The sequence below is a fragment of the Aptenodytes patagonicus genome, chromosome 5 (assembly GCF_965638725.1).
Source record: "Aptenodytes patagonicus chromosome 5, bAptPat1.pri.cur, whole genome shotgun sequence".
Classification (NCBI taxonomy): domain Eukaryota; kingdom Metazoa; phylum Chordata; class Aves; order Sphenisciformes; family Spheniscidae; genus Aptenodytes; species Aptenodytes patagonicus.
Window position 1 is genome coordinate 70,729,704 of NC_134953.1, and position 22,077 is coordinate 70,751,780.

Sequence of the window (22,077 nt, forward strand, 5' to 3'; positions counted from 1 at the left end):
CTTCAGAAACTTAAATGCTCTCTATGAAATACATTAGGAAAAGTATTCACCCCTCATTTGACAGGGAATAGTTTGAATAGGTTGTTGTTTTAATTTTTCTACTGTCATCCAGTGATGCCAGAAGGAAAGAAAAGGCATTTGAAGTGTTCTGGGGTGGAAAACCCTGTAACTTTTACAAGCATAGTGAGGGAAGGCAGAAGGGGACCCTGCATTTCCAGCGAAGCACTGGGGGGTTCGGCAGGCCGTGGGCACAGGTCTGTGCCTGGGTTTTGGGGCAGCTCTGGCCTGGCCCGCTGCTCCCCAGGGACTGCCACTAGAGCGGTAGCAAAGATGAAAGACACTGAGCGACATCCTGCTGCTGTTTTTCTCAAATGCTAGGCTGGCTTCCCACTGTGTACTTCTTTTCATGTGTTAGCACTGCCTTTTTCCACTTCCTAATTTGGAGCTGGTGTGGGGAGTGGGCTGCAAGGGGGCCCAAGGTGCGCTCTGAAGGAAAATAATGTCCAGCAGATACAGGCAGGGGGTAGAAAAGTATCTACTTTTATCTCTTGTCCTGTCAGAGCCATGTGCGTCCTGCGGGCAGCAGAGCCTTTGTCTGATGGTTTGCAGCTGTGGCTTTGCCACCTGTGCTGCTGGAGGGCCAAATGGGGTGGCAAGTCTCCTCCTCGTCCCCTGCTTCCAGTTGCACGTGAAAGACGGTCTTTAGGGGCGCTCTTTGCCTCAGTGAAGTAGATTTTTAGGGATTCTCCAAGTTTCTCCTGGAGCACAGAGTTTCTCTCTTTCGGCTGCTGCCCTGTGCTCTCCGGTGCTGCCCAGGAGGGGGCTGTGTGGGGTCTCCCTCACTCCTCTCCGGCTACAGCTTGGAAAGGAGTTGGGCAGGTGAAGTTACTCTTACTGTGAGGGGGAGCATTGTGTTTGTTTTTTTTTTCTTTTTTGGCTAGGCTGTTCAGTATAGCCTGTACTCGAAAAGCAGAAAGCCCAAAGCCTGCCCAGACTGGCCAAATTCCTCTATGCAGCGCCGTGGTGGGCAAAAGCATTGTCTCTGTCCCCGAGCAGTACAGCTGGGTTAGTCTCATCCTGCCTATGCCCAGGACAATAAACCTCCCTGTTAAAGAACCACTAGCATAAGTGTAGGGAGAAAAAGGAATACCTAACACGCAGTGCTGAAGGGAAATCCCTCAGAAAGGCTGATTTATGAAGAAAAAAATTGCCCTTTTTCTTAAGCCTTCCTTTTACTAAGCTGGAACAGAGATGACCCCCACTTACGCTGGAGGAAGGGTAGGAAATTAAGCAAGCTTGTTGGAGAGGACATGCTCTGAGCTAATGGTGGAACACATGGGGCAATATAAAACATTTCATGCTCTCTCCTGACATTTTTGTTTTGATGAGCTCCCATTTTTCCCATGAAACTGCTTTCAAGCAGTTATATTTTGAAGCAGTCCCTTGTCATGTTTTAATCCTGTGGAATTTGAGGTGGGTGAACGATGAAGCAAAAGATGGTGGTGGCTCTTCGGTTTGCTCACGCTAACCTCTGGAACAAGCTGTTCTGCTCTAGCTCAAGATGCCTGTATCAGAGTTGGTGTGCTGGGACAGGCTGTGAGAGGCTGCTCACACAGGTACGTCTCTCTCCTTTGCTCCCTGCCAGCTCTTATCTGCAGAGTTTGAGCTGCTGATGCCTCCTGTCATGTGTGTGGATGGAGACTATCACCTCTCCTGGGGCAGCTGGAGAAGGAGAGTTATCATCATTTCAGCTATGGATCTGTCAGAGGCCATAACTACGCTCTCCTTTTATCTTCCTATCAAGCTCACCAAACCTAATATACTGTTAAATTTAATGTATATGCTTTCCTCCTGCACAGATCATGTTTTGTACTTTGAACACTCATAAAGCTGATATGGACAAGCTCTTAGGTGCACAAATTGGCCTTGAAGATTTCATATTTGCTCACATAAAAGGACAACGAAAAGAAGTGGAAATTCTTAAAACTCATGATGTGCTTGGGCTTACCATTACAGACAATGGAACTGGCTGTGCGTTTATAAAGGTAAATTTAATTACCAGTGAAATACTTTGTTCTATAGAAGCTTCTGTTACTATAACAGTTTAATTATTGTTTTAATGATACTTTAGAACTATAAAATCTTTTATTATCATATATACGGTAAGTAAAAAATAAAGTTGCTTTTCTTCAGGTACATAATTCAAAATTAATTCAGCTATTTCTGTACTGCATGTCATTCAAAATTAGTTCATTTGTTCATTGCTTCTGTAATGCGTATCAGCTTTACAATGTGACCATTGTATTTTCCGACCTACCCTGAGGTGGTAGGTGTTAGATACTGCTTGCATCTGCCCCCTCCTTTTTTTAAGTGATTTTCTGATGTCATTGATTAGGTGCTTATAGAACGTCTGTCACTCATGTGAATAATAAGATCATGTTCTTTCAGTCTTTATGAATGTTCACAGGGCAGAAACCTTTATATACTGTATAAGAATAGGTGCAAGTACAGTGCTTTTTCAGCTTTCCAATATTGTTGCCTTAGGTAGGATGAATTAAAAGGTGCTAAGGATATGGATTAACACAGTTTACCACAATTAACTTGAGTAGCAACTATGGGCAGTAACATGTACAATATATTAATAATAATTGCTTTCCTCCTCCACTTCTATATGACCTCCAGATAGTATGTTCTGAGACAAGTAGAGCTGAGGAAACGGTGCTACCCTTCTTGCTAGACTAGGTAATAGGAACCTTAATCACATTTTCTGCCTTTTTTAGATGCTTTGCTCTAATCTACTCCAATTATCCGTTATTAGTGAGGCATTGGCAATTATCTTCGATTACTGCTGTCTCGATCGCTGTTCTCATTGCTATTGTAAACAGAGCTTCTTGTATGGAGAGGTTGTACTCTATTCATTCCTTAGCTACCATGGATATAAAACAAGACGTGGTTTAGAAATAAGTTTGCTTGTCTTTGTTGTGGAAAAATGTGATTGAGATCATGCTTGACAAAGTCAAGACGCAGTGGACGTTTCAGTAAGCAGTTTGGCAAAATCATAGCCTCAGTTTTATGTTTATAGACACAGAACTCTGAATTTCTAGCGGTAGCATCCATGCAGCCTGTAACATTAAGTCACGCTGCTGCTTATGTGGCATTTTAAAAGAAGGCATTGAAAGCAGTGCTTCAGTGATTAAAGTTCACGTGCAGTACTGTATGGAGTGTTACTCTCTCTGTGCTTGGTTGGTAATATGGGGAGAGAGAACACCTGTTACATAGACTACTGCATAATTGGAGCAGACTGGAAAACCCTCACCACATTAGCAAGACAAGCTGTAATTTCCAGTAAACTGTATAAAACTTGTCTGAACAAATACATCATTGTCCTTGTACTGGTCTAATAATAAGCAGTATAATGAATATGGTGCAGTCTTCGTGGGAATACATCAGTTTAAAGGAGTTTCTAGGAGCTTACTTTGTTGCTGTTGCCTATTTAGCTAATGGATTTTTTAAAACAGCGTAGAAAATACATATACAAAAGTAAAAGCTGCATCTGTTTTATACCTGGTCTCGGTAAATGACTAAGCAGAGACTGTCTCTACTTTAAAGTTTGGTAGAATTCCTTCTGTTTATATATTTGCTTTCCTTGAAAATTTGTTACTATGTTCCATTATTAATTAATGATTAATACTAAATTTACCTGTCTTTGGGTTGTTGAAAGCTATTATGGGCTGTAGTGATTTTATTGCACTTTGTATAACAGGGCAGTTTCTAGGCTTGATATATAAACTGGCCAGATTTTAAACCTGACACTCTGAACTGCAGTTTTTTTGTTGCTGTGACATACGATGTTGTTTTGCCTTATTAAGAACAAAACCTGGTGTCATGCTACTTTTCACCAATTTGTTTTCTGGGTACGTAGCCAGATGGGAAGATGTAATATGGACTCAAATTAGCCATTCAAAGAATAACAGCAGAACTTGAAGCTTGACTGACTGGTATATAAGGAGACATTATAGGATGGGGTGGCGCAATTAATTTTAGGCATTGCATAGGAAATATAGATCCTACCTTCTAAATGGACTGTAGAGCACTTGAAATATAGGCATATCAATTGCATCTTAATTACTGTGACAATGTAGCTTGACTGTCTCTGGTCAGTTAACTTGGAGTGGTGATTAAAACTAAGTCATATGAAAAAAAATGTTTGAAATGACACAAATAACATAGCCAGTGAATATTACTTAAACAGTTTTGGTGTTAGGATCCAAGTGAAGAAGAAAAGCTAAATGAAAATGAATTCAACATGTAGACTAAACAGTAATTGAAGTCTGGCGGGCATGCTTTTGAATCCTGGCACCTAGTAACAGAAACGCATTTGGGACCTGGTTTCTGGTGTGTGTACGATACCCCTCTCTTCATTCACTATGAGGCTTCTTTTTGGTTTTAATCTAGGTTAAAGAAAAAGGTGCTAGAAAGAGTTAAACTCAGCCTGAAGCTAAAAATTGTTGCAGTATATTATAGGACACTGAGCACTATCACACTTCCCACTGACTCTCTCAGATGGAGGCACATATGTGGGCTCAGATGTGCGCACATAAACTAGAAGCAGGTTTCTGAGATAGTTATGCAGTTAGCCTAGGTGTTATAGTAGTAGGTGGTAATACATTTATCTCCCTTGTCTCACTGTTATCTCACTCAAAATTAGCCTGAACAACATCAGTCTTTATTGAAAAGTATGTTATTCAGGAAAATATTAGAATGAAATTCACATCTCTAAAAAATATAAGATATTCTACTATGTCATAGCTTTTCTATTAAATAGCCATAGGATAATGGCTTACATGACTTAGGCACATGATAAACAAATATGACAGCATATAACAACAATAAACAGAATCACTGAAATTTTAAGTGTTCTTTAATTGACTTGATAAATCATAGAGATCTTTTAAAGATTTTTTCCTCACTTTTTAAATTCCACTTCACAAAAACTATAAATACTAATTTCTGTTACATTTTATGACCTTTAGACTATTTGTATCTGTATTCCATGAGATGGCATTTAGAAGAATTTCTTATTCTTTATTGTTATTTCAGAGGAAATACTTTAATATGCAGCTGTATAGCTCGATGAGGAAAATGGTGCAAGTTTTATGACTATAGATGGGTCTTATTAAGATTAGCCCTTTATAGTATGTCATTTTTTAGTATATCACGCACATTTTTTTATGTCCCTGGACCATACTTGAGAAAAGTTCTGTTCCTATGCTTGTCAAGCTATTAAATCAAAATAAAACCCCAAAACTCAATTAAACATTCATGTCACTGACACGTTTGGGTTCAGTTTTAAAGCACAAAAATATTAGCTTATTCAGAAGCCTTAATTTCTAAAGTATGATTGCATTCTTTTTTTTTCTGTTGATTTTATATTCAATGCTTATTAAAATACTTTGTTTGAAAAATAATGCTTTCCAAAATACATTTTATGAAAATCTTATAGACAAAACGCACTGCTGGTATAATAAGCTCAATGGTATTGATGTTGTTAACTGACATTCTTGAAACTCTGTGGTGTCACCTCTTTACCTTTTAAAGAAATGTTTTTAATTCTTTTTTTTTTATTTAAACAATAGCGAATCAAAGAAGGTAGCCTTATGGACCAAACCAAAATGATCTGCGTGGGTGATCACATAGAGACTATAAATGGAAAAAATGTGTCAGAGTGTCGGCATTATGAAGTTGCCAAAATGCTAAAAGATCTAGAGAAAGGTCAGATGTTTAAGCTGGAGTTGGTAGAGCCTATGAAAGCATTTGGTGAGTGACCTGACTGTCCACCTTGTTCCTGGATATTGAAATCCCAACATTGAATTGCATTGTAAGTTTGTTTTCAGATTGCAGCCAGGTGTCCACACAAGGTAACATAACTACTACAAGAAAGTACTATTTTTTTTTTTTCTTTGAAGTGGAAAATTTATGAATAGATTTTCTTCCATCTTGCTTTCTCCAGCAGTCATCCTGGTGTGGGCTACCTCAGCCTGAGTCTCAGTTGCTCGATTCCTTTGCCACTACATGATGATGCAAAATAAGTACAGGAATTGTTTCATAGATAGAGTTTTAAAGCATGGATCACTTCACTAATGTGCTGATCCTCCAACCTCCTCTCCTCTTTTCCTCTATTGATACATAATCCCTGTTCATCTGTGTGTCAGATTTTTCTATTTCTATACCCGTGGCTGGGGACTGCGCTCTCTAATGCAGAAGGATGCTGCAGAAAGCACTTGTCTGGGATTCCCTAGAGCACCTCCTCTGCTGCATGCCTGCCTGCTCTCCCTCTCCCCAACAGCGGGTATACTCAGAATTGGAAAGAAAGCAGTATGGCAAAGCTCTGTCTCTACCTACCACCTGCGTGCTGTGAGAAAGTGATACTTATATAGGAGGAATGCATACCTACTGCTAATCCTTATGTATATTAATTTTATCAATGTGGTAAACAAAAAAAAAAAGTAGGTTTAGCTCAGGGAGTCAAAATAGAGACTGAGTTAATTTTTAGTCTCTCAATTTTTTATATTCCCCCCCCAACTGTGTAGCATTTTTCTGTAATAAAAACTTCAAAATACTGCTAAATTATAAGTGTGTATGAGTCCTTGTGCACACCTGCACTAACAGCAAGTTCCAAATCACCGTCTTCACCACAGCAGCAAAAGTTTGAAATGTTTATTTTTCAAATCTTTTTTTACCTGTTAGTGGTTTACAACTGCTGTCATACACCAGGCTTGACACTTGGTGTCAGAATAGCAGCAGAAATTGAAAATGAGAGAAATGTGAAGATTTCTTTTTGCTTTTGGTGCTTCTGTGAAGAATGAGGGTTATGAGTTAATCTCTAATGCATTTGGATATAAGTTGATATTCCTGTTAAGTAAATGTGTATGTTATACATTATGCTAAAGTAGTATTACATATGTATAGTATTGCAATTAGTAATATAGGAATACCTTTTTAATATGGGTCTATAATTTGTATTCAATGCTAAATGTGTTACGTAGTCTGTAAAGACCAAGGTAAATCAGCATTTGACTGACGACTTCAGCCATTATTTAATAGTAATTACTTTAGTCAGGTGATTAAGATACCTTTTAGTCTGCCTGTGATGTAGAGAAGGAAACCTGCTAATTCCATGGCAATACCTTTTATCTGACATTGAATTAAGAGGCAATCAGAGCTTTTTGGACAGATTTTTGGAAGATGCACGTTATTTTTTACCCTACAGAAATTAATTTACAAGTTGCAGTGCCCAATAGGTTAGAATATCCCGCCTCTAGTCTTAGGTGCAGTTAGGCTTTAGGCACAAATTTATTCAAGATAGTGTTTAAGCTGCAGCATGCTGAGAATAGCCCCAGAGGAGATGACAAACAAGATCCAGATCCTGCTGGACAAATAGGTGCTGAATTCCTGTTAGTTTCAACACAAGTTTGTGAGGGTGTAGAAATAAGAGACAAGCCTCTGTGTGAAATTACTAACTTTTATTTTTCTTCCTCTCAGCAGAATGTGAAATAAATATAATTTACTGGTTGGATATCTTTCTACCATGTGCACACAGGCTGCCTCAGCTACTCAGGCAAGGCTTGTAGCACAGAATTAAAGATTTGTCTGAATAAGATTGGTCCTTACCAGTCACAAGCTGGCCCTCTGTGAATTCATGAAAAATTAATAGAAACAAAGTAAAGGCAGCATAACACAAACTCTAAATTTAAATTACGTGAATATGAAAAATAGTTTCTGTGATGGCCAGAGAGCTTTGGTCTGAAGTACTGCAAATAAATGTTATGTCAAATCATGAGTTTTAAGGTGCTAATGGTGACAGAACTAGAAAAAGATGTACGTTGTATCAGGACTTTTTGAAACAAGACTAGCAGAAATGATGACAATCTTAAGGATGTTTTAAACTGTCCTTGAAGCAATAAAAGGATTAAGGAAAAGTGTTGATCCTAAGTATATATGAGAGACTGTGCCATGTCTATTTGTTAAAATAAAAACAATTCAAATGTACTTTTCAAGACTTGTTCAGCAGAATAATCTGGATTTTTAACTAGTTATGCAAGAATGATGAGTTGGAATCTACCTGGACAAAATGAATATAGCGTGTTAAGGTCTTGCCTTCAAGGACAGCTTATTAGAAAGGCCTGCTGTTAAGAGGAGGAATAATCTGGTAGAGAAAACAACACAGTTAAAAACAGTTCTGCAAAACTATCTCCTCTCTTCTAGCACTTTCCAGATTAACTATGTAACTCCCATGTCAGTAAGTAAATTAAAGCCTCGCCACTCTTGAATGTAAAATTATGTCCTAGAAGAAGAAAGTCAAATCTTAAATGACTCCATTCTCCATTTACTAACTGGGGTGCCCTTACCCAAGATTAAAGAAGGAAAGCTGAATTCAGGTAAAGAAAACTTTGGGTAAACCCAGATATTCTTGGTAGAGATTTTTCAGGTATGAAATCATGACCTCAGTGAAACCAGTGGAAAAACTCCTGCAGATCTACTTATGGACATTTCACCTATGTGACTGCTAGTAATCAAATTGTTAGCTCAGCTCCATGTGGCTCATCATGACCTGTTTAGCAGTGGTGTTTCCACCATTGCATCAGTGAAAGATGGAAATGCTGCAATGCTAAACCTGCTACATAGTCTGCCTGTAAAGACCAGGATAAATCAGCATTTGGCCGATGACTTCGGCCATTATCTAATATTAAGTAATAAATACTTCTACTTTTCTGTAGAATAGGGAAATAAAATTATGAAAAGTGCATAAATGAAGTTGAGTGCAATAGGCCTGCATAGATATATTGGTTAATGGAAGTCCTAGCTTCGGTGCAGTCAAGCGGGTATCAAAGTTTGAAGACAAGACATTGTCAGCAAAGCTATACTTAGAATACAGTTAATTTATAATTAAATTTTTACATATGTCTAGATCTTGATTAGAATAAAAAGTAAAGGTAATGTAATAGTCAAAGCAGATACATCATATTCTGATGTACCATACTTAGTTTTGTTTGGTTTTCTTTTCTTGTTGTTGTTTATTTTGTCTTTAGAAAAGCTGGAACCAAGGTCCAAAGGTGAAACTCTGCCAGAGGCTAAAATCTCCAGAGGGAGAGAAACACTTCGGCTGAGAACCAAAGGCCCTGCTACTGTGGAGGAAATGGTATGGTTGTCTTGGGGCCCTTTAATAGTTTAATCATCTACCACCTGATTTATTCTTCCCCAAGGTTGATAAGGTAAAGTAGGAAGGAAAAATCTGGATGTTACAAAGCTTGCGGGACTTAAGAAGAGGACTGCCTTCTGCAGGGAGAAATGCTTATATAAAGTTGAAGACTAGCAGGGGTAGGATGGGGCTGAGGAATCTGGAAACAGATAACCTGTATTTAGATGTCATGGATTACATGGATGAATTTAAGGTAGATAAGACCAAGCGGTGTTGAGAAGAGGGAATGGGGGAAAAGAAAAGAGGAGGGCGGTTGAAGAGTTGGTTCTGTTTCTGGCACTGCAAAGTGTACTGGGCTGCTGTAAGGGTTGTTTTTAGGAGAGGCTACTAATGTACGTTGACATGAATATGTGTAACACCAGGATTAGGGTTTAGAAGAAGAAATGTTATTTATTCTGGGTTCTTCTAAAGCTGATAAGGATTTGATGAAGATCTGTATTGTCAGGAGATGTAAAGCCCCTGTTTAGTTTGAATGTGAGCGCTGCGTGGCTTGACGTTCGGAGGAAGGCTCAGGTTTGTGAGAAGAGGGAAAGAGAGTGGAATAATGTGTTTTACTTGTAGGTTTTGTAAGTCTAGGTGGCTGGGATGAGAGTAAGGATAATCAGTGGCGAATTGCTGGTTATTTTGAAATCTGCATGGATATAATCATACTTTTGCTCTTTTTCTCCCTTTATTTCAACAAAGCCAACTGAAGTTGAAGAAAAAGCAATTAAAAAAGTGGATGAGCTTCTTGAAACATACATGGGGATAAGAGATATTGAATTAGGTGAGTCTTTAACAGATACATTACTACAAGTTTAAACCATTTCTCATTTTCTGTAGTCTAAAATTTATTGAGTACTTTAGTCTCTGGATATAAGCAAAGCAAAATTTGTCCAGCATGAAGTCTCAAAAGCTTGTCTGTATTTCTGCAAATGTGTGTCTCTGATAAAAGAAAGAATCTCTCACTACAAGCCTTATGATGTAATTAATTAATCCTCTATTCTTCGTGTATGTTATCGATACACTGTTGCACGAATTATTTAGTTGTTTGCCATTAACTGTCATCACTGTATTCTTTCTGGCATATATTTTCTAGCGGAGCTGGTGTGTACCACATTTAAGGATTGTTAAGGATAAGCATGTCTATCTGCTTGTTTGCTCTTTTGCCCCTTGGCTTAGACACATCAAAGTTGATCAATAAAGTTTGAATCTGAGATCTTCATCAGTGAAAGGGCAACTATTTAGCAAGGGAACTGACAGAGTAATTGCACAAACTTACCAAATTCTCTAAAGCCTGTGTTCTGAAGAACATGGGAAATTTTCCAGAATATTTACTAGCTATCACAATCATCAATTTATAATGAAAGAAACTATTCAACCCCAGTGTCATAAGTTCCTTAAAACTGCACTAAACTTGTCCTTGCAGCTGTTGCTTCTCTCTGTTAATCTGACAACAACTAAATAGGAACTTCTGTTTGTATGGGAAGAAGCTGCAGTCTAGTTGGGTAAGAAGTGCCACTGTAGCCAGCTGTGGCTGGGTGTAGTCCTCATACGATCTTGGGGAACTGCTAATACTGAGATAAAGAGGAAGGTATTCGTTGTTATGGTAATATCTAAAAAAATCACCCAAGAATTAGGAAAGGATAAGCTAAATGGAAAGTGGTCTTGAAAAGAAAGCTTTTATGAGAGAGAAGTGGAGGAGGCAAAGAAGAAGAGAAAATAGGTCTGGCATGAAGCTAAGGGCAAAGCAGGAGGGTTTGACAGGCAGCAGTTAGCACAGAGGAATGAGAACAATAGGAGATCATCTGAATAGCCAAAAGTCCTTTGCTGGCTGCTCCTACCGGCAAGCATCTGATTGGCAGCTTCTACTAGTTTTCTCACAGCAAAAATTGTAGGTAAAGTATTATTTGTCCCCCAGGCTAAGGCAGAGGTGGGCTTCCTGGCATAGAAGAGAGAGTGGAGCTGCCCAAAACTTGTGAATTCTGTTTTGTAGGTAATATCTAAGCTTTCCGGTTCCCAGAAAACTAAAAATTCTCAAAAATTCTGTTCCCAGCAACTCTGATATGCGATGCCCCTGCCGTGTAATACGCTCCCGGGATCCCTGCGTGGTGCTGACCTTCTGTTTAGGTTAGGGAGGATCCCATGTCCTGTCGCTCTCCTGCAGCCTCCACTGCTTGGTCCGTCTCTGGCTCAGGCTTCAAAGCTCCGAGGCTTGTGCCAACCGTCCCTCTGGGAGCTGTTTTTGTCCTGCAGCTGTTGCAGTCCCAGCTCAAGCCGGGCTTCTGGAGGCTCCTGTCCTTGCAGGTTACCTCCAAGGTCCCCAGGCTCCTGGCCCTACAGGAATAAGCGGCTATGTTCTGGTTTTGGTGTCCATAGCCCAGAAGCCTGAGATCCTAGACTACAGCATCATTTCTTGGGATGTTGAGGTGTGCTATGCTCTGCTCTGGGACAGGGAAGCAAGTTCCTTTGGGAACTGGTGTTCCCTGTGTTTTTGGCTCTTGGTATCGTAACAGGATGGCTCTTGTACAGTAGACTGAGGAATTCAGCTTTCAGCACATATGGCTGCGCTGATTGCCAAGCACCTGGTAGAGTTTTCCTATGAACGCCTTGATTTTTTTTTTCCAAAAGATCTCATGTCCTTCACCTTTTAGTATGTAGTTTGGAAAGTTTGAAAGAATGCCTTAAAAGAACACTCAGAGAAGGAAGAGGTCTTTGTCCTCAAAGATACTCTCTTCTTCCCAACTAGGTGGTTGTTTTGCCATTCGTCTCTTCCTTCTCTTCCTCCCAAAAAGGCAGTGAAACAAAGAGAAACTGTCAGGAATCAAAGACTACAGGGTTCACGTAGCTTTAGTTTGCACCTTTGAAGCCATTTCCTGAAGTTCAAATCTTAGAGTTGAGGGCCAATGGTGATGGGGAAAAAAAAAAGTTTTATCATTTTTAAACAATTAAACAGCTCTAGGACTTTTTAGGAAAGGAGAGCTAATAACCTGTCACAAATCTGTTCAATTAACATATGTCAGTTTTTCATATACTGGATGTGATCAGTCACCCATGAAAATGAAATATGAGGAAAGGATTCATTCAGAGAATGCCAATCACCACTCAGCTAGAAATTTCACTCATTACTCAAGCCAGATTAGTTGAAAATGCAAGTCATCACAATGCGACAGCCGACAAGTGATTAAAATCTCAATCATTGCTCACTCCCATGCAGTTCTGTTTGTCAGAAGCTTTGGATGTCAGTTAATATTGCTCTTTCATCTCCATTAAAATGACACTTCCATGGTGTGATTGAATTCTAAAACAGTGCCCCAGTTTTAAGCCAGCAGTTAGAAAGAAAGGAAAGAAAAAATAATGTAAAATTACAGACAGAATTAAAGATGAGATAAAGCCCTTAATTTTTGCATAGTTAAGTATCTTGACAGTTTCAAGAATGGCTGACTAAATCTACACACAAATCCCTGAGTTGGAACAAAATGCTTGGAAATCATTTAATGGAAATGCATACACTTACTTTTTTCGCACAGTTTTTTATTTTCAGAGATCTAAATGCTGTTGAGATTTACATACCTGCCTTTTGAATGCACTTTTACCTTTTTCTCTCTTTATTTTACTGAAAACTGGACTTAATCTGCACAAGGGACTCTTGACTCTGGAAATATATTCCTCAGCCATTTTATGGGCACATCAGAAATTGGGCCAAGGCTTGACTTCAGCGTTCTTTAAAACATAAATGCGCCATTGAGAGATAATTCAGGTTATTTTAAATCCTGTCAGGGCTTTCTGGTAAAGGAACATGAACAGTTGATTAATAGAAGGGACTCAGGAAGCAGTGTTAGTGAAAAATACTGGTGGCATTTATTTTTTAAATCAGTGAGGCTTGAATTGTTATGGACTGTATTTGATCCTAAAGATTCTGGGTGGGAGGAAGCCTGGATCTGTGGGATCCAACCCCAGAATGCTACCGATGGAAAAATGATGGCAAAAAGGGCTTCCCGTCCAACTTTTTTCTTTCAGCATCTCTTGGCTAGCTCTTCATCCACTGATATTTGTTCTATTTTGTCCTGGTTTTATGCTTTTGGATGATTATTTCCTTTTTGTTGTTCTCTATAATATCGTCAGACATTACATATCTTTGCATATTCTCCCCCTCTGTTTAGAAGAATTTCAAATCTACTTCTCCACTCTTGACTTTATTTTTCAAACTTACTATCTAGTCAAAATGTCCTAACAGGTTTAAACTTTTCGTCACCCAAGCTGCTTCTCTTGGCTCACTAATCCAACCCAGCAATATTGGATAGACATTTTTATCCTGAAATGCCTTGACTAAAGAGATACTCTCCCTGAATCTGTTGTTTTCTGCTCCTTCTATCACCAGACTTCCTTTCCCAAAGGACTTTATTGTATACACTCTGGGGTGTATTGTTTATGACTGTTCATTTACTGTGAGAGGATAATGGGAGTTTTGTGAAAAAGGGAAAGGTAGCAAGTCTGGTTAAAGAAGAAAACTTCTCCACCTCAAGAAGAATTAGTACTTAATAAAAAGAAACAAGAAGAAAGGATATTTCTAATGGTTCCTTGATCTGACAATGTTCAACATGAAGTTTAAACCAAATAATATTAAACACTGGAAACTGCAATGACACGCTTCATTTTCTGTCATGTCGTAAGGAAGCTGAATGTGAATTTTAGCTCTTTTAAAGTGTCAGGCCAGAATAATAATATTTGTCACCTTTTGATGAAGGCAAAGCTTCTGATAGCATTACAGCTAAATAAATATTGACGTTTCTGTTAAAACTTCTGAAAAAGTTTTTTTAGAAGTTACAGGATAGGATATAGGTAGCAAAACCACTGTGTAAGGTAGATAATAACAGTGGCAGGCAGATCGTAGCTTTCATGGCTTGTGCTGCATGTGTCTATCAAAAGTGAAAATAAGGATTTTGCGAAATATCTTTGAAGTTATTGTAAAGGGACTAGGTTTAAAAAGACAACATACTACTATGTTCATATTCTGGGAAGCCTGAGAGTGAGCTTCTCAGTTAAAGTTGAGAAGACTTCTAATTCCTTTCATCACTTTTAAGTTTGCAGAACTTTTCACATTTTATGTAAAAATTTCTCAGGTATGAGCATTGTCTGAAGTGAGATTTAAAAAAAAATAAAGCCCCAGTTGTTTTCAGATATCTGGAGTGTGGAAAAATATTCTATTGGAATAAGATTCCTGCAATCACTTACTGTGCAGCTGTTACAAGAAGCGGTGGGGGAAAGGGAGGGGAGCAGAGGCAATTTGGCACAGAGCGGTCACCCTCTGAGAACCAGTAAAGTTTTCTTCAAGTTGGCAAGTATCTGCTAAATGCCTTGGCAATCTGTAGTTTTTGATTTGCCTTGGGAATTACACATTGCAAATGTCATTGTGTAAACACGCATGTTCTGCACAGCTGTGCCCAGGAGGGGATGCCACCCCATGTCTGCGCTAACGGCCTGGGGAAATAAGACTGTGTACACTGGGTGATAGAGAAGACGGGTCAGCTGTAGTGCTCCTGTATGTGTGACACTGGTGAAGCGGGGTTCGGCTTTGCACATTCGTACACATCAGTGGTGCAACTTGGGTGTGAGAATGGGGAAGGATCCGGCTTGCATCTTGCGTTAGGGTTTGCTGCACGGTAATACAGCTCTGCTGGCACTAGAGGTCAGCACCAAGCTATCGAAAACGTACACCCCAGCGGGGGCCACCCTGCAGTCTCTCCGCAGACGTGTGCTTTAATAAACGTAGTACATTAAATGTACCCTGGTAGTGCTGATTGCAGTTGCTCGATACAGTTGAAAGCACTTTTATGTGAGGCTGCTGCTTTTGCACGGCGGTGACGTTCTGACTCCTGCTGACGGGGTTGAAAGTCGTCTTGATTATCTAAGTTTAGTGGATTTTGTTTTCAAGTTTGGTAAATCTATAATAAACTATTTTTAAGGTTCTATTTAATAATTTGGGAAGCTCAATCTTTAAAGAAAATTGTGTTTGAAGTAACATTTTCTGTTAATGAAAGAGTTTATTCCTGTGTAATTCTGAGGTTTCAACTAGGGCAGTTTGACTGTAATATAATGCTGTGTTGTCTTGTTTTGTCGCTGCTGTCTGTGTCATATGGATCTTTCATATATCTTGACCAATTTATCTTAAAGCTGGCTAAATTCCTTGCTCCCACTCTTTCTGCTGGAAGACTTGTCTAGTTCTTCACTCTGTTGATGGCAACGTTTTTTAATGTCTTGAGTAACTAACTATATCTAGACACGTTTGCTCTTGTGTCACCTTGCACAGCTCTTCTCCTTCCAACCCTCTCCCAGTGTCTATATAGAGTAACTTCATATCCTGGTTCATATGCAGAAATCTGTGAAGTTTAAATTATACCCTTCACCTCATTACCTCCAGGTAAACTTACTTACTCCTCTGTAAGTACCTTCTTATGCCACAGTGTCAGGGAATATAAGGTGGCATTGATAAGACAAATATTTGTCTTCTGCTTGTCCGGAACAAGAGTCCCCTGTTTAATGCCTGTTTTCCATCCAGACTCCTCTGAGTCAGTGTCCCAGGAACTTCACGGGGGACACAGAAAGAATCAGCGCAACAGGGATAGGGTTTTTTCTGGCAGGGAAACAGGTCTTGAGAGTCCTTGAGAACCACTAGTGGTGCCTGTCTTGATCACAGCGTTTCGTTTGTCAGGATTTATGTAAATTTTCCTTGTACTGCTTTGTGTAGTTTGGCACACTGCGATTCAGTCTGAAGCCTCACATCTGAACATAGTTAAAACCAAAACGTCAAATTTCTTCAGAATTACTGTTGCTGATGTCTACAATGTGGAATATGGCTCAAGTTTGCTCACTGCTTGTTACAAGTTTGCATAACAGCAAACACTGTTTGCCAGAAGTTCATAACTGTCAATAAACTTAAGCTGAGTCTCAGGTCAAGAAAATAATATTAAATACATTTTAATAAAACTTCAGAGCAGGGGAAGTTTCTTTTCCCTTTTATCAGAGAGATTTTGCCATGTTGATACAACACAGCGCATGCAGTAGACAGCAGACTGTCCCGGTGAAGGTGGTCATCTGTGGCTTCAGGACTTCTTTCCCTTTCTCAGGCACTGTAATACAAGTTTTCTACTCGGATATCCCTCTGAGAAAAGGCTAGAAGCTATCAAATCCTTCAGTGTGACACTTGAATTTGATATGCTCATGAAGAAAGTGGTGGTTACTTCATGTGTAACAAAAGATGGAGAACATCTTGCAATTTAAGGCAGGTGTGTAAAGTAATCGTGAAATGAAGCAGACTTTGAGGGTTTCATCTATTGTACAGTACCATCATTTCTTGTGAATATGAACAGAGGCCGTGGAGCAGAGATACAGCTCAGAAAATAAACTGCATTCAGCAGTGCTGTTTGTGCTGAGTCTGTTTTACAGAGTCTTCTGCATCCTTCAAACCATGATAGCCTGCTGCCAGTAGTTCTCCTGGCCTAGCTTAACCAGGAGAAACTCCTGTGCTGACACTTTTCATCCTTCAGGGAGGTGCAGGTGCCATGACTGAGAGAGGTTTGAGCCCTCACAGTTTTCATTTACTCTAATGTCCCTGGGTTGCCAGCATTCAGTGTTGTTTGGGGTAGACTTGTAATTTGTTCTAGAATCTGAGAAACTGCACAGTGGCTAAAGGTGAGGGATGAGCACAGCAGCTAAGGACTGAGTCCTAAGCAACGACCCCAGTGTAGCTGTTTCCAAACTAAAGTCTAAAACTTGATAAATTCTGATACTTGGGTGTTAAGTAAGAGAAAATGCCATACAGCATAGGTATACAAGATATCACGGTCTACCTCTGTTGTATCAGACGTCTCTGCTTTAACTTTCCTGGGTACCAAGATGTTCCTATCTTCGGTGGCTCCGGTTTACTGTGCACAGCAGCGAGGCCTTTCCCATGCTTTTGCACAATTTGAACCACACCTGGCTGAGACTTCTAGAAATAACTTTGATCTTTTTCACTTCATAGTGGCATAAGCACAAACTTTCCCAGCTTTGAGGGTGCTATAAATTAAAGATTTACTTTTCAGAGCTGGAGGAAATAATAACTGAAGCAAACTCATACGCTGAAATTAGTTACTCTTTAGTTCGGATGGTATTGAAAAAAATGTAGATCCAAGCAGAAGAATAATGTGGCTCACAATAAATGCCTCAGTCTCTTTACTACCTGGAGGTGTCTTCTGGGTTAAAAAATTAATCTAAAATTAATTAAATAAAACGAAGCTGAAAAATTAAACAAATCTGTTTGAGGTCATATAGTAGTTTCTTGAGAGCACAACTTCTTTCAGGCAGTTGCAAACATACTGTGTCCAGTACCTAACAACCAGATTTTAATTTACTCTGTATTTTACACAACACATTAGTTGAGCCTAGTATTTGAATTCTTGTCTCCTAAAGTAGGGTATTCAGGTGTTTTCTCTAGGCCCATTTATCATTACTCCTTTCTAAATGCAGGTCATGCTCAACATTTAAACTGGTAAAACATGGGTTGTTGCTAGCAAACCCATACTAGCTTGGTTGTATATATCTATTATGCAGGCTGTATGTTGTTTTCCGTGTGCAAACCCTATGCCTTTTGGCTTTCTGTGAAGAACTTGGCCACTTTAAACTCTGACTTGCTGAGATCTTTTCTTCGTCGTTTAGAGGAGAAAAACATTCTGGTTTGCCTTTTGATCTTCTGGTTTAGATCAGCAAGCTCGTATCAAACTCACTGAAGTTGGTGATGAACTGGCATGGGTCTTACCACAGAAGTGTTGCGCTTAACCTTGTTTTTAGACCCATGCTTCATGTGTCTTCAGTAATGAAAACAGAATATAATTTTATAAGATTAAAATGAAGGTTCATTGAATTAAAAATTAAACCTCTGCCAAACAAACAGAAGAATATATAACGAGTGCTCCAAGGAAGCTCTCCTGTTTATCAGAGCAGAACGTAGCTAGTGTGTGGGGATTTAAGTACATAATTCCTATTGAATCCTAAATTCAGTAGGTAAGCTTTACATCTCCCTAAGCTGACCTTACCTGGTTTTGAAAACAGACATTCAAAAACTATCTTGGCCATATATGTTAGCTGTCACTTTCATGATAATTACATTATTTTGTTTTGTTGCTTTTTAGCTGCAACAATGGTGGAAGCTGGAAGAGACAAGAAAAACCCAGATGAATTTGCAGTGGCATTGGATGAAACTCTTGGAGACTTTGCATTTCCAGATGAGTTTGTCTTTGATGTATGGGGAGCAATAGGTGATGCTAAGCAAGGACGACTGGAATGAGAATTGTGCAGTTTATCAAATACAAAATGATTTTCAAATATGTACATCAGAATTTTAATACTTTTATTGATATGAATCTAGGGTGTTCTGTAGAAGTATTCTTATCTGAAACTTTCTTTTGCAAAGGAAGGTTTCTAACAGAAATATGAAGATAAACCCAAAGTTCTGACAACTGTGCATTTAAAACAAACATTTAATTTACATGTAGAAATCACTGTAAAGAGTGTGTCAAGGAGATATATTTATACAGACATTTTATGAAAATTAGGTATTTTTTATTGTACATACACTTTGATATCAATATTCTGAAGTGTTAGACATATGCAACAAAGAATTTGGATTATTTTATCTCTTCTTTAGAAAGGTTTATAAACTTGTTGAAAAACTACCTAGCTACACACTGCAGTTCCCTGGTCTTCTGTGGTCCTTACGTAGTCACGTACACAAAGAGCTGTGGAAAACCTAGCACCTTAGGTTTTCTTACAGTTTGGCCTGGACGTAGTCTTTTCTGTAGACAGAGCTGGGAAGAGGCTACCCTGTTTCTGAAGAACCTGAGTTCAGGAAAAAAAAATTTCCTCTGAAACATGAGAACTAAGATCTTTGAATGAAAAAGGCTTGCTTTCATTTGAGTCATAATACACGCTGTCTGGGTATTACTGAGATAAGTAAGTATAGTAGAAATGCTTAAACCAGGAAGCTGCTGCTTTATTCAGATGCCATATCATTGCAATAGGAATTGCATAGGAAGAAACAAATGTTAATTTTTATTACTATTCATATATTTGAATAATATCTGTGATCTGGCACGGGAGACTATAGTGTATGACTAAGTGCTTAACTGATCTTTGCATATGCTAAATGATTTGCTGAGATCCTATGGAGTGTCCCTCTTGTCTGGTTGTTTTCAACATGGCAACGTAGGAGAGACATTGAAGGTGTTCAAACCTGGAAGATAATATTGTAAAGTCACAAACAATCACAGTTTGGGTGAAAATGCATGCCTAAATCCTGAAAAATACATTAAACTAATTTTAGATGTTAGGATTTCCAATTATATTGTACATTAACATTTATTTTAACTGATAATATTTTACTAATAAATCTCAGATTATTAAAAATGAACTGTCTCTCTTAACACATCTGCTATGCCTGCATTTATCCTCCTGTTCACTCTGTATTTAATGAAGAGCAATGCAGTAAGTTTTGTTTTTACTCATAGCTGGATTCTTTATCAGTTTTTACTGTGCTTGGTTTTAAACAAGACAGATATTTGCTCATTTGTTTAGAAAAAGCTACTTTCAAGTGATTATTCTAGCCAAATAACACGTCATGAGTGTCCTTGAAAATGAAATTGAAGAAGAATGTGGGGCCTGACCTGGGAAGGTGTCATAACTTTTTAGTATTTTTATATTTGCATAAGCATATAAAATAATAGGTATTACAAAAGCGTTTTCTAAATCACTACCTAGTTACTTTTCTTCTGAGGAAAATGTCTTTCACTGTCTTGCAGAGATCTCTTTAAAATAAGACTGTGCTAATAATTTTACACTTTCTATGTCAATGATTTTTTTTTTTTTGTCTAAAACCATGACACTTTGAAGTATCATTAAGAGAACACGTCCTCATTCTCTTTACTATGTTATTTAGGAAGGCTCCTAAACTCCGCTTCAGTCTTTTGCACATGTTACAATAAGTGAATATTTTTTCTAGTCATGAAATATTGCATGAAGTCATATAAATACTGTTCAGTGGTCTTTCAATGGGGATAATCTCCAATTTTATAAATGCTGTTGTGAATATTTTGCTCTTGTAGCTCTGATTTAAGGACAAGCTTTCACATAATATAGATATTCCTTTTTATGAAATGAGTAGTACAGAGCGGTATGGAGGTCATACATTAAATACACTTATTTAAGAAGTTCAAAGGTGTCAAAATTTCTCTTAATTGTACTAGTGCTTCATATCACCAGTGTGGGATGAAATCTATATGTATCTTCAAACAGGTGTGATCATTATAAATCTCTATATGTAGAAATACATATAGATACAAAAATTGACACTATTCTCAAGTTATGAGAAGCAAAATTATATAATTTTACAAGAACATTTGAAGTTTAGTAGGACTTGAAAATAAAATTAAAGAAACTTTGTAAGGAGGTGGTTAAATTTTATACATCCCATTGCTCAACTGGGGCCATGAGGATGTATTATTTTGAGAAAGGAGTGTAATTTTAGTACAGAGAGCACAAGGTGGGTAGCGTTTCTCTGTATTTAATAGTTGCAAGTCTGAGCCCACAATCTTCCGTTGCAGTTGAGTACACTGTCTTGCACAGGGCTACTTTAACTAATGTACTCTTGGTAATGAAGAGTTAAAGTATTGTGGGCCATATCATTTATTCTTTAAACTACTTCTAGGTGAAAAGGAAAAATGAAATGTCAAGAATCCCCTGTTGGTTTTAAATTGTTTTATATAAAACTCAAATGTCAAATTTTGTGGAAATGTTTATGTACACTAATGTCAGTAAGCAACATGCCACTGATTATAAAATCAGTTAAAGTTAAGAATTCCTTCATAAGCAGCAAAAAAAATGTACTATGGAAGAGTTGTATTATAAAATAATACATGAAATGTTACCTGTGGCAGATAACCCCTCATGTGTTTTGACTGTTCATTTTATTTTGAGAAATTAATGTTGTTCAATCAGTTTATCCTCAGAGGATAATTTGTCTCATTACACTGATAAAATAGCGAGATAAAAATAATCTCTGAAGCTCTAATTCTGCACAGAGCTGTCTCTTGTCATAGTGGCCTATCTTTGTGGAGATTATTTCAGAACTAAGATTTAAATAGTGATTGCAATTTTACTAGCATTTACTGCAATAAAGTATGTTGAAATATCTTAATAATTTTTCTGAGTTCTCTGTTACACATACGCTATTTCCAGCACATAAGGCATAATGGTACCACTACCCAATTTAGTAGATTATTTGCATTTTCCAGCTATGCATGAATAAGTTGTCACATGAAAATCACACTACCTTATAAAGTATGATAAATACTTCTCGCTCTTTGTAATGATTTGTGTAGTAAATTAATGTTGTTTTACTAATGAAATACAGCCTGCAGATCCCTTTAAAACCTAGTCAATAATGACACTAAAGCCTTTGCATGCTTTGTAGGGTGACAATGCTTTGTCATTAAACGTCACTATAAAAAATCTCCCAAATTCATTTGAAGTACTAGTTCTAATTAATATAAGTGCTGATCAGAGTAGGACTATAAATGTCTTGTTAGCGTGCATTGCAGGTGGAGGTGAATGTTGGCGAGTAGTCCTCTCAAAATCTGAGGTGGAATGAGACAAGGTAGTAACTCAGCCTGAATGCTATTCTAAAAGTAACCGATTCCTTATTCTTATAATTTGGTGCACAGTTTGCAGGGAGCTGGCAGATGTGTGCAATTGTTTGTGCCTTTACTTCCAGACTTACTGCTATATTCAAGATGACGGAAAACGCA

General features: G+C 38.2%; 1 protein-coding gene across 1 annotated transcript in view; it reads left to right on the plus strand.

The window, feature by feature from the left end:
* Positions 1-21,464, plus strand: part of GIPC2 (GIPC PDZ domain containing family member 2) — a 28,053-nt gene extending 6,589 nt beyond the window's left edge. The window contains exons 2-6 of the mRNA XM_076340453.1: positions 1,860-2,045; positions 5,637-5,817; positions 9,090-9,199; positions 9,944-10,025; positions 18,409-21,464. Coding sequence (XP_076196568.1) covers positions 1,860-2,045; positions 5,637-5,817; positions 9,090-9,199; positions 9,944-10,025; positions 18,409-18,563 — 714 coding nt within the window. The 3' untranslated portion in view covers positions 18,564-21,464. The remainder of the gene's footprint in view (positions 1-1,859; positions 2,046-5,636; positions 5,818-9,089; positions 9,200-9,943; positions 10,026-18,408) is intronic.
* Positions 21,465-22,077: the final 613 nt, after the last annotated feature.